The sequence below is a fragment of the Crinia signifera genome, chromosome 9 (genome assembly GCF_055691185.1).
Source record: "Crinia signifera chromosome 9, ASM5569118v1, whole genome shotgun sequence".
In the NCBI taxonomy this organism is placed as follows: Eukaryota; Metazoa; Chordata; class Amphibia; order Anura; family Myobatrachidae; genus Crinia; species Crinia signifera.
In genome coordinates, this window is record NC_139225.1 from 32,536,688 (window position 1) to 32,549,010 (window position 12,323).

General features: G+C 46.1%; 1 protein-coding gene and 1 pseudogene across 4 annotated transcripts in view; one reads left to right on the plus strand and one right to left on the minus strand.

The window, feature by feature from the left end:
• The first annotated feature begins 1,470 nt into the window (after positions 1–1,470).
• Positions 1,471–2,909, plus strand: LOC146036553 (dolichol kinase-like; annotated as a pseudogene).
• Positions 2,910–3,622: 713 nt separating this feature from the next.
• Positions 3,623–12,323, minus strand: part of PHYHD1 (phytanoyl-CoA dioxygenase domain containing 1) — a 58,486-nt gene continuing 49,785 nt past the window's right edge. For 2 of the 4 annotated variants that reach the window (XM_083158747.1, XM_083158749.1), the window contains exons 5-11: positions 11,569–11,624; positions 11,006–11,068; positions 9,852–9,873; positions 8,444–8,572; positions 6,835–6,951; positions 5,720–5,846; positions 3,625–4,019 (exon numbers count right to left, since the gene is read on the minus strand). In XM_083158747.1, coding sequence (XP_083014873.1) covers positions 3,974–4,019; positions 5,720–5,846; positions 6,835–6,951; positions 8,444–8,572; positions 9,852–9,873; positions 11,006–11,068; positions 11,569–11,624 — 560 coding nt within the window. In that variant the 3' untranslated portion in view covers positions 3,625–3,973. Of the gene's footprint in view, positions 4,020–5,719; positions 5,847–6,834; positions 6,952–8,443; positions 8,573–9,851; positions 9,874–11,005; positions 11,069–11,568; positions 11,625–12,323 lie in introns of all 4 variants that reach the window. The other 2 variants (XM_083158746.1, XM_083158748.1) reach the window with 2 other exon arrangements.

The window sequence follows — 12,323 nt, forward strand, 5'->3', positions numbered from 1 at the left end:
ACCCCCTTACAATCTCATAGGTGTGGTTACCTATGCCCTCTCTGCTTAACACTGTCCAGTTAAATATAGGTGTCTCAGTTACAAACACTGCTAGCGGCGTCCCGCATCGCAGTCTGATGCAAAGTGTGACTCACGGTTCCTTAGGAGGATAGGTCGAAGTTCTCTGCGGGGATGTGGGTGAGTGTGGCGTTTGGGCGGCTATTAGAGCGTTCTGGCTGGGGCAGTAGCGGAGCTCAGTGCCTTACTGCCGTCTCCATGCAACCTGGAACCGGAAGTCCAGATAACACGTGAAAATTTACGTGGAAACGCCCAGAGTTTTCATGACGACACCCATGATATGTTAGGTATTCCCAATAGTGCAGCTCCACACCCCCCTGCCCACATCGCTAGGTGGCATAACTGAGAGTTATAGTGGCAGTAGCAGGGTTCCCGTGCGAATGTACTGTCCGTGTGAACAGACCAGAATAACCCCCTGAGAGTGTTTAGCGGCAGTAGCAGGGTACCCCAGCAGCACAGAGTATATCAGGATATGCATATTGTGCTGTGCACCAACATAAATTAACGAACTAATGATATTTATACTGTGTGTAGAGTTTTGTAAACAAACTTTCTTAAAATCCCGGGCAACACCGGTTACTCCAGCTACAGATGAAACAGCTCCCGTTGGAGCGCCCCATTCCGACGGAGCTCTCCGCCGCTCTCCTGTACCCCCCCCCCTAACCCTGCGCCGCCCCCCCCCCCCCCCCCCCCCCCCCCCCCGCGAATACTGGCTGCTGCTATTTCATCTCCTACTACTAATTTCTGGTGAAATATCTGCAGTCACCAGTTTGTGTTGATATCCTTCCTATGGTGCTGCTAATTCTGCATTGCCGGCTGAACACACTACTACGGCTTACTCCTTACAGAATATCATCCAGGCTATTACTGCCTCCAATCTGAGATTTCTCATGAAGTTTGATACTCTTCTGCCCATGTTCCCAGGTGCCTTGGATGAGGTTTCTGAGTCTCCTGCAATAAAGTCATCTATGGAATTATCCAGTTTACAGGATGATTATATGCTAGTGCTGACATCCTTTCAGTGCATATGTACATGGCCTGCTCCTGTTGTGATATCACCTATGCTTGTTGTTATGCAGCCTGCACCCCTAAGGGCTCCCATACATAGGCCAACTTGTCCTAGGAACAAGTCGGACCCAATTCTCCTGCGAGCCGCCGGCAGCCCGCCCCTCACATACAATTTGGCACTTGATGTGCTATTTTTTACATGTGATAAATTAAATTGCATGCGATTTATCACATATAAAATAAACCGGGGAGCTGACGGGCGGTAGTGGGGGCTGGCAGCAGCATATCTGGGTGCAGCAGGGGATGCCGGTGACAGTGGGGCGGGCGGCGGTGATAATCAGCATGCTGTCACTGTGCAGCGGGCGGGCAGCGGTGGCTATTTACAACTTTGAAATAACATGTCAAATGATTCTTTTGTACCTTCTACCATGTTGTTTCACTCCTGGAGAAGCTTTATAGTTCTTGGCGGGCTCAGCTTTGTGCTCAACCCAGCTTATCAAACGTAGTAGGTGGTCGGGGAGATACTTTCTGCTCTTGACATTGGTGTCTTTGGTCCTACTGGGAATTATCTTCTCTGCTCGGTTCTTTTTTATGGACTCTTCTACTTGGACTTCTGCTTTGTTTTTCTACATGATAACCGCTGTTTTAGGGTTAGGGATCTTCGCTCATGGCTACAGTACCTTATCAAGAGGCACCCGCTCTTCTGGCTGGTGGATTTTCTGCTGCAGAGCAATACAGGTCTATATCTTTTAGGCTTCTGGACATTCCTTGCTCTAACGGCTTGTGTGGTTGTCTTGTGCCACGGTTCTAAACCGACCACCGACTCCAAGAAGCCGGAGATCTCCACAGTGACTCGCAAATACTTTCACTTTCTTGCAGTGGCCACTTACATTCCGGGACTTATCTATGACACTCAACTACTCTTTGTTTCTGCTGTAGTTTGCTTGGCGCTTTTTGTCCTACTGGAGTATGTACGATATTTCCGTATTAACCGCTAGGGCAGAACCTGCTGACTCTTCTTGGATGAGAGGGACAGTGGACCTCTGAGTTTAACACATATGTACCTTCTTCTGGGGGATGTCTCTACCGATCTGGCTTTTTCCAAGGCTCTGCGCCCCTTCGCTTTCTGGACCGGCTACACTGCTTCCCTACTGTGGAGTGCTGGCAGTCGGTGTAGGTGACAACATTGCATCGGTTGTGGTAGTACTGTGGGTGAAATTAAATGGCCCGGCACCAAGAAGACATTTGAAGGGACCATGATGTCCATATTTGCTCAGATTATTACAGTTGCCCTTATTCTTATTTTTGACAGCAATGTGATAATGAATAGCAGCTATATGTGGATAATAGGTTCCATCACATTGGTGTCATTGTTAGAAGCTTTTACCACCCAAATAGACAACTTGATTCTACCACTTTATCTACAAATCCTACTGATGGTTTGAGAATTGACCCACGAACCTTCGTGTCCTTATGCCGTAAATGGCTGATAATATGGTAGGACATATAGGACAAGTGATAAAATGAGATGGTTCTGCTGCATTAAGGGGTTTTAGACATTACACTGAACAAAGTTCTAGATCAGTGTTGGCCAAACCGGTCCGCTAGATCTTCCAATGGTCTACGTTTTCCAAACCACATAGGCACTGTTAGTAGATTCTGAGGACAGGTGTGGCCACCCCTGTTCTAGGGCATAGGTTCTTCAACTCAGTCTACAGGACCCCAAACAGTACATATCTTTCAGGTGTCCTCCCAGAAGTTAAATAACTTGCTACAACTCTAGATCTTTTAAAATGTGTCAGTGAGTAATAACTACACCTATGCACCTGCTGGTTGACCTGGAAAAAGGGAACTGTTTGAGAGCCTACAGATGTGTTCATCCAGCACTGCCATGATGCCTACACAAGCGCACACACATTGCGGCAAGGCTAAGCCTCTCCGGGCTTCATACATTTTGCACCCCACGGCTTTCCTGGGAAATGCTAAGGATCTTGGGTGCCAGGGTACACAGACAAGACACCTGCGCATCATGGCAAGGCTGGATAAGCACACCTTTGCATGTTCTCGGACAGACCTGGCTAAACTGGCTCTCCAGCTGTTCTGAATCTTCACATCCCAGCATGCCTTGCCACAGGTTTAGCATGCCCTAGTGTGCCGAGAGCAGCAAGGCACCGTGTCCGAAGCATGGCGAGTGCAGCGTTACACTTTAATGTTTTCAGTGTCGACTATGTATACATTCGGGACCAAAAAAGTGAAAAACACATGTCGACCTTTTGTCAGTCTACTGTGCCATTGTCAACTGAATGCTTGTGTCAACCAGCTAACCCTGTCAACCGTAGCCATGTCGACCCAAGTGTGTCTACAAAATTACCCATACGCCGCTCCACTGGTAGTCTTATTTTCCTGCCCCCATAACACAGTGTATGCCCCAATCCCAATCTTCTAGCAGTCACCTGAGAGGTATGACCTTATTTCGATGACAGTATTATCAAAACTTTTTATTGAAAGATTCCTACATCAGGATAGTGAAAAGTAATGTGTTAATTTGAGCTGATTTTCTGAATATTGATGTCTGTCTTTTTTTTTAGTTATTTATTTGTAACATTTTACATTTACAAGAATACCGCCTTACACAGTACCAAGTATTAAAGATAATAAACGCCACAATGTATCATAGAAATCACATGAGAAACAAAATTACTTTTTGTATTCCACAACAGAAGCTAAATAAATGATCTGTACGGTTTGTGCTTCCATGGAAACAAAACAAACGGCGGAGTCCTTCTGTGGAGGGGACAGTCTTCTCTTATTGGGTCTTTAATAAACAGGAGGTCTTTACTGCCAAGGGTGTATGAACGCCATGTCAACTAGGATGGTACTGGATGCATGAAACCATCAGTGTCTCCTCTTAGGTATACAATGATGGGAATGGTAGTTCTGGGGTTGGTTGCAGCCTGGATAAAACAGATTTATGTAATGGTTAGACATTTCCATCAGTGATCTGTACACAAAGAAGATCAGCTATCTTTTAACCCCTTCAATGGTGGGTTTTATTTTTAAGGGAGCACTCCCTAAAAAAAACAAAGACATCGCTGAGTGTCCCGGGCCGGGCAGCGCCGCTGAGCAGTGTATCAGCCGCTGCCTGGCCCTGCCCCCGGCTGTGTGCAATGTGAGTTTACAAGTTATGTCGCACACAGCCAGGGGAGGAGGTGGGGCTGGAGCGGGGCAATGGAGTTTAGCGTGCAGACAGCGGCTATCCCGAGAATTTTCCGGGTTTGCCAGTCTGGGCACTGGAGCATAGCCCAGAAAATTCTCAGGAGTTTAATAACACCTTGTGGTGTAACCAACAGGCAGTGGGGGTTATTCAGACCTGATTGTGAAGCTGCTTTTTTAGCAAAAGGACGAAACCATTTTGCACTGCAGGTGAGGTGAGTTTACCTGCTCGGTAGGCAGGTAAATATAAAACTGAATGGGATTTCTATACCACCTAAAGTTACGGCCAGAATTTGACATCATAACCGTTCAAATAGTAGTTGTTAAAGAATGTTTATTGTACATCCTATGACACTGCCCTCTAGAGGCCACTCGGACCAAATTACTACTTTTTGTGCTAAAAGATGTAACAAAGTGAAAGCAATTATTGCAGTGATACTTTAAACACTTGAGTGGTATGCCCGCAAATTTTCCGGTCTCAGCTGCGCTGCCGCAGCGGGCTGTCCCTGAAAATTTCCGGGCATACCACAATGTAGTAGGTACGCACCAGTGGTGCCTACAGCAGAGCACCTCTGGTGCACCAACTCTAGGGCCCCCAACCTCATGTCGCCAACCCCCACCCCCTCCGCTCTGGCAATCGTACGCCAGAGCTTCCCCAGCCGCCATACTGCAGTGACGTAGGCGGAAGGTTCGGGGAGACTCGGGAGCACTCAGGAGTTCAGGCTCCCGAGTCCTCCCGAGCCGCCGTGAACATCCCCGAGCCTGCTGCCGACGTCACTGCTGACTGGCAGCTGGGGCAGTAGTGGCAGGGAATCTCCGGCGTACAAACACAGGAGCGGAGGTGAGGGGGGGGCCTTCCTGCGTCCTGTGGTGGGTTTTGCTGGGGCAGGACAAACCTGTAGGTTTGTCCTGCCCCAGCAAAACCTACCACTCAAGGTGTTAAAACTTGCTGGATATCCAAATCTTACAGCTCAAAGTGAAAGTACATTTTGATGGGATTTTATTTCTCTTGGGGGCTGGGTTGGCGTTGCAATAAAAAAAGGTAGCTTGCCACCTTGGCCAAACTTTGTGGCACGACATGCTTAGATTCAATTGTGCAGAGAGAAGCACATTGGGAAGGGAGTGTATCCAACGTCAAGTCTAAATTGCAGTGTGAAATATCCAGTATTTGTAGGATTCATGCAGAAATAGACAGTATTTGTGGGATTCATGCAGAAATAGACAGTATTTACCCTGCATGCAAAATTAATGGGCATCGCCGTCGCCCATACACACAGGCTCATCCGTGCTTCATTTCTAAGAAATCTAGTCCTATCTCCTAGAAATGGGGCTTTAATCGTTCCGTGTGTATGCCCCATCACTCCTCCGGAACTCACAGCATGGTTTGTCTAGGTGCAAACTTATTTACAATTCGATTGAAACCTAAAACCACAGCCTTTACCAGTTCTCCGGGCTCCAGGTGGCATTTTCTGACTCCATAATATGGAAGGAGTAAGCGTGACGAGAGTTTGCCGATATGTTGGGTTCACTTTTGTGGACGACTTCTCCATGGATGAGAACTAGGCTTCCTGGTCAGAAGTAACAATAAAGAGCTTTACCATACAAACAAAAGGATTCTGGGTAATAACCAGTGTCAGAACTACCGTGGGTGCAGAGGGTGCAGCTGCTATGGGGCCCGGCGGCTGGGGGGGCCCGGGCCCCATGGACAGCAAGCAAGCACCCCCTGCACTATGACCGCCAATAAGAGGCTTGTGCTGGCTGTCTGTCTGTGCAGTGAGTCAGTCACTGTACAGTATAGTATGCTGGGCTGGCGGGGGAGGACGCCACCGACATGATCATCATTATCGCGCCTCGCGGGTCTGCAGCAGCTCCCCAGGCCCGGCCGCTTGTCCGGCTTGTGGGAGAGAGAGTCCGTGCACGGCACTCTATGCTGCTGCTTGCTCTGCTGTTAGCCCCGCCCCCGGCTGCTGATGTTTACGCGCTGATGTGCTGCGGAGACCCGGCAGGGTGAGTACTCGGTGGGTGCAGAGGACACACACCATGTACACAGCGGCACATTTACTGGGTATCGGGGTGGGGGTGGGTAATTAAAAGGTACACAGCTTCACCTGTAAGTAATGGGGGTAAAGTAGCAGTAATGGGGGTAAATTAGCAGAGCCCAAACTCTCACTCCACTTGTCTCTCTGCCCCTAGTCTTAGTCCTCTCTTCCTCCCTCTCTCTTTCCTCCATCTCCTCTCTCTCTCTCTCTGACAGTCTTCAACCCCTCTCCCTTACCTGTGCACTCTCTCTCTCTCTCTCTCTCTAGCCCTGTCTCATCCCGACACCCTCTGTCAGTCTTTCTCCCCAACTCTACCTGGCACGGTTTCTCTCCCGACACACTTGCTCGCTCTTTCTTCTGTTGCCCCTCCCCCCCACCCCCCATGGGCATTGTAGTGACATGGGGGGGGGGGGCCCGTTCAAGATTTTGCTATGGGGCCCACATCATTCTAGTTACGCCTCTTTTAATAACGCTTTGAAACAAAGAAATACTGTCTGTAGTTAGTTTAGTAAAGCACCTTTAGTCACTGGGACAGCCACAAATTGATCATCTTCATATTTCTGCTCATTTCCTATAAACTCGGTGCACGGGAAGGTGCCAGGAGGGGTCCGCACCATGCGACGGGAGATTCCAGCTTTTCAGAAGAGAAGGGGCGACGTTAGCAACAAAGGACCGTCACTACCACATGTAATACAGGTTATATCTCCCCTATCGAAAATATTCCATAACACTGTTGTGCGTAACTGATCTAGTGACTTCTTTGTTTTATGATGGTTCATTGGACACAATATTTCTTTCATACACATAGGCCCTTATTCAGGTTGATTCTGTCGGGTACAAATTCGCAGCAGCATTTCTGTGCATGTGTATACGCTGGAAGCATGTGTACTCGGCGCAAAATCTGTTCACCGAGTGCACGCTCCCTGCCTTGCCAGCGGGGGGTGGAGAGGGGCGTGGGGTGCCGGCCTGGGCCATTAGCATATGTGAACGCCCTTCATTTCATGGGCGTTCCCATGCACACTCTGGGCGTACACATGCTAATGCGTCCGTGACGCACGTGTGGGGGGGGCGGACCGCTGACATAACCGGATGTCAGCTGCAGCCCAATTCCCTGGAATACTACACGCATATGTACGAGGGGTCTGGACCACCCTTACATGTGCGTGTGCCTTCACCATCATTCAATGGTTGGTGCCAATCAAAAGATGGGGGAGGTTCCCACTGGCATGCGAATGGATGTTTGTGCAAAACATCCATCCGCATACCAGGTGAACGAACCCGGCGTGCGAAGGGGAAGGCGGGGGTGGGGGGGGGGTGCGTACCAAATAAGTGCATTAATACTTCTGGTCCAAAAGATTCTTGATCTGGGAGAATCAACCTGTACTAACAATGTATGCACATAAATAGGATACAGCTAGACTATGTATCAATTAGATTTCCGCCTAATTCAGACACTGACCGCTGCCAGTAGACAGCCGCTGCCCAGACAGTGACAACCCGCCCCTTGCAAATCTGCAAGTGAATTGCAAAAAATATCGCTATCCGGTCGCACATCCAATCACTCACCATTTAATGATTTTCCCAGTCTGAACAAATGTGAGTAACCCTGACCCTTCCACAACTCAGCGACAGAGACCGGCTGATGGAGGCCGGAGCTGACGTCACATACCCTCCCATATAACTTAATAATCCCAGAAAACGTCTGGTTACCACCCCTAAACCACGTCCTTTCTGTGAAATTGCGAGGGGATCGCAATTCTATATTTTCGCTATTTGGCCTCATGCTTGCGTGCTGCAATCCGTACACGTGTGCAATCATTTGCCGATCTAACGGATTGCAAATACGCACAAAACAGCGCTAAGCTGTGAATAACCCCCCTTAGTGTGGTTTACTAACAAATGCCTACACTGGCCATAATGATGACATCAAACAACATGACTGTCAGTTGGTCTCTATTCAAATTACTATTGAGGTGGAGATATATCGAGACTTGAAGAGAGATAAAGTACTGCAATTAGTTTGGTAAATAATGGGATTCCTGTACTGGGCAATTGACAGGCTCTCAGGCTGTGTGCTGCATGTTGTGACACCTGCCATGAAAAGGCAAACTGGGTTTAGCTCCTACCATTGTGAGAACCTGGAATGAACCACAGGCAGCCATTTTGTTCAGTGGCATCTTCGATTGGAATCCAGAAGCCGGTGATCTTACTGAGCGGCTCTGTGTGCAGGAATGTGGAATCTTGATGTGGGGTCACTGAGGTAAAAAAAATATAGGGCAACAGTGATTAATGGGTGGGCAGACGTTACTAGACACATTAGATAATCCCCTTTTATGTATGCACCTTTTTATGAACACTTGACTACATGATGAATGAGCAGGAATCAATGAACTCATGCAGTACTTTATATTTAGCACACGTGTATTTGTCAAGCCAATAGCTGCTCATTAACATTATAGAAGTATAATTGGGTATTGTATAACTAGAGTATTAATGGCACTATAAAAGGAACACTGAGGAGGAAAGGAATATATGTGTCACTATCTCAGATGACTTAAAAGCAGGCAAGCAATGTAACACAGCAATGAGGAAGGCAAGTCAGATGCTTGGTTGTATAGGAGAGGAATCAGCAGCAGAAAGAAAGAAGTAATAATGACACTGTATAGGTCGTTGGTACGGCCTCATCTAGAGTACTGTGTCCAATTCTGTATAGGTCACTGGTACAGCCTCATCTAGAGTACTGTGTACAGTTCTGTATAGGTTATTGGTACGGCCTCATCTAGAATACTGTGTCCAATTCTGTATAGGTCACTGGTACAGCCTCATCTAGAGTACTGTGTCCAATTCTGTATAGGTCATTGGTACGGCCTCATCTAGAGTATTGTGTTCAGTTCTGTATAGGTCACTGGTACGGCCTCATCTAGAATACTGTGTAAAGTTCTGTATAGGTCACTGGTACGGCCTCATCTAGAATACTGTGTCCAGTTCTGTATAGGTCATTGGTACGGCCTCATCTAGAATACTGTGTCCAGTAATGTATAGGTCATTGGTACGGCCTCATCTAGAGTACTGTGTCCAGTTCTGTGTAGGTCATTGGTACGGGCTCATCTACTATACTGTGTCCAGTTCTGTATAGGTCAATGATACGGCCTCATCTAGAATACTGTGTTCTGTTTGGGGTACATACAGATGACCAGCAGTGGCAATGGTGGTGCTCAGAAAACCAACTTCGGCATCCCGATATAGGGAATCCCGACAGGGTCAGGTAAGTGACTGGTGATATAGCAATATGCTACTAAACTCTATTTTAAGTACCACTGTGTATAGAAGATGCCTGCTGCAATCAGTGTGGACAGGCGCCCAGGTGAATTTGCAGGACGCCCACTGCAGGATCTCACTCAAATGTGTTCGTTATCCCATATAAGGAAATGGGGTGACAATGGTCTCATTATTTGCTAGAATGGTCACTGAGACACACGAACATCCAATCCTTTGTACTTGACAGGTGGAGGGTACAGTAAATAGGTATCTTACCTTCTCCTCCAATGTTAGGTTGCTGTAAAACAAAGAGACAAGAACATTAATGAGTTCAGCAATAACTTCAGCCAGGACATACTTAGCTACTGTCAGTCCATAACTTTAGCTCTTGTATATAGGGGTATGTTAAGAAGATCACATACATGACCCTTATCATGTAGGATAGTACAGGAGACTACTGACAGAAACAAGTTCATACACAAATATACTGATGAAGTGATAAAGTGGTGGTCACTGGCCACTTTATCACTTCATTGTGCTTAATACATCTGCTTCTCTGTACTGTAAAATTTTCTATACTTCTGGGGCTCATTGTTACAGAAATTTTTTTTTTTTGTGAATAGACCACAAAATAGGTGTATATTTTAAGAAAAAAATGTGTTGTACCCGCCTGTGGAAGCGAGTTATAAACTCATCAAAAAAAATATTGGATTCACACTGCGCTTATTAAGAAAAATATATACAATATAATAACAATAATAATGAATTAGGTGTTTTTTTTTTCAATGGAGGAATCACCACTTTTTTATTTATCACCAATTACATTTAATTCTGTTATAGGCTAATTAAATAAACAGTAAAATCAAATATATATATATATATATATATATATATATATATATATATATATATATAGCGAAGTGTAGAAGGTAGCGTCACTCCGGGGCTTGTTCAAACGGTTTTAATGGTACATCAATACAAAGTACATGTGCGGCAGATTGCCAGATTGTATTGATGTACCATTAAAACCGTTTGAACAAGCCCCGGAGTGACGCTACCTTCTACACTTCGCTTTCAATCCTATTGCTGGCACCTGGGCACCATTGACTTTGTAAGCAGAGTGCCGATTCACAAGCACTGTTATATATATATATATATATATATATATATATATATATATATATATATATATGTGTGAATAAACTTTATATAGTACCAGTACTACTTTTAAATTTTGTGCTTAAAAAAAAGAAACGGTGGCCTAGTAAATAAACCTCTTTATTTTAAAATGTTTAATTGATGCTTTATTGTGAATTTATCACAAGCTCATTTGCAACATATTTCTGTCTTTAAGTAGAAAAATAAAAAAATGCCTATTAGATATTCACCTGCAACAACATTGCTCATCATGGTAAAATCCAAACATTTACCTTAAATATATACATACTCTGGACTATTACCGGCTTCACAAGCCCGAGCTTCCTGCTTACTTCCTGTAAGGATACAAATAAATCTGAAATGAACTGAAAAACCACACTTTGTTTTCTCTTTATTATTCTTTGTACTTATACTATTACTTGGTACTTTGGTAGCCTACCCCTCATACAGCCTAACCATAACTTGCCCCATCTGCAGCTAACCCTACCCTCCATTTCCATAGCTTAACTCAAACACTCCCTCCCTGCAGCCTAACTTTAAAATCCCCCCAGACAAACCCAAACATCCTGCATCTTAATACTACCCACTCACAGCCTGACCCTAACCTCTGCCACCCCTGTAACCTAGCCTCTCCCTCCCTGCAACCTAACCCTAACCTCTATCTCCCTGCTGCCTAACCCTAACCTCTGCCACCCCTGTAACCTAACCTCTCCCTCCCTGCAACCTAACCCTAACCTCTATCTCCCTGCAGCCTAACCATAACCTCTCCCGCCCTGCAGCCTAACCCTAACACACACACACCCCCCCCCCCCCCACCCTCGGCCTGGATACTCACCTGTATTTTGAATGAGTGTGTAATGCTTTTAAATATTGGAACATGAGCATGTAAAGCTGGAAGAAAAAAAAACAAAAAACAATTGTACTGTGTTAAAGGACTCCTCTGTTCTTCTGATATTTCTAGATCCATTTGCCATTTATACTTCGCAACAGTGTAACTCAGGAAGCAGACACATATTGGGGGTAATTCAGATCTGATTGCTTGGCCAGTGTTCAGTTAGACCGCTGCCCCACTAAAGTGAAATCCCACCTTGCGCATTAATGTGCTCTGTGTGTGAATAGATGTGTACGGCTGCACACCCAATTGCAGCCAAGCGAATATGTAAAAAAAAACATCGTAACAGGCTCACCATCGGATGATTTTTACACTGGGCACCAGTCATCGCAGGCACCGCATAGCCAGGTATTTACTCTGCGGTGCGATGGAAAAGGGCATTTCCGGCCTGGAGCTGATGTCGCACACCCTCCCCTATAACGCTCAGGCACGCCTACCATTTCCCCCGGTACTCACACCATTTCCTAGGCACCCCTGTGCTTTTCTTAACACTCTCACTGAACATCCGGTTACCACCCCAGATGCTTAATTCCTGTCAATCACCTTGCAAACGGCGTGTGAATAGAAAAAGCAGCAGGATTTCATTGCAGCACAGCCTGGCGCATGCATACTGTGAACCGCACACATGCTCAGTCTAGTGATAATCGTTCACAGTGTAAATTCACATCTGTGCTATCAGGTCTGAATTACCCCCATTG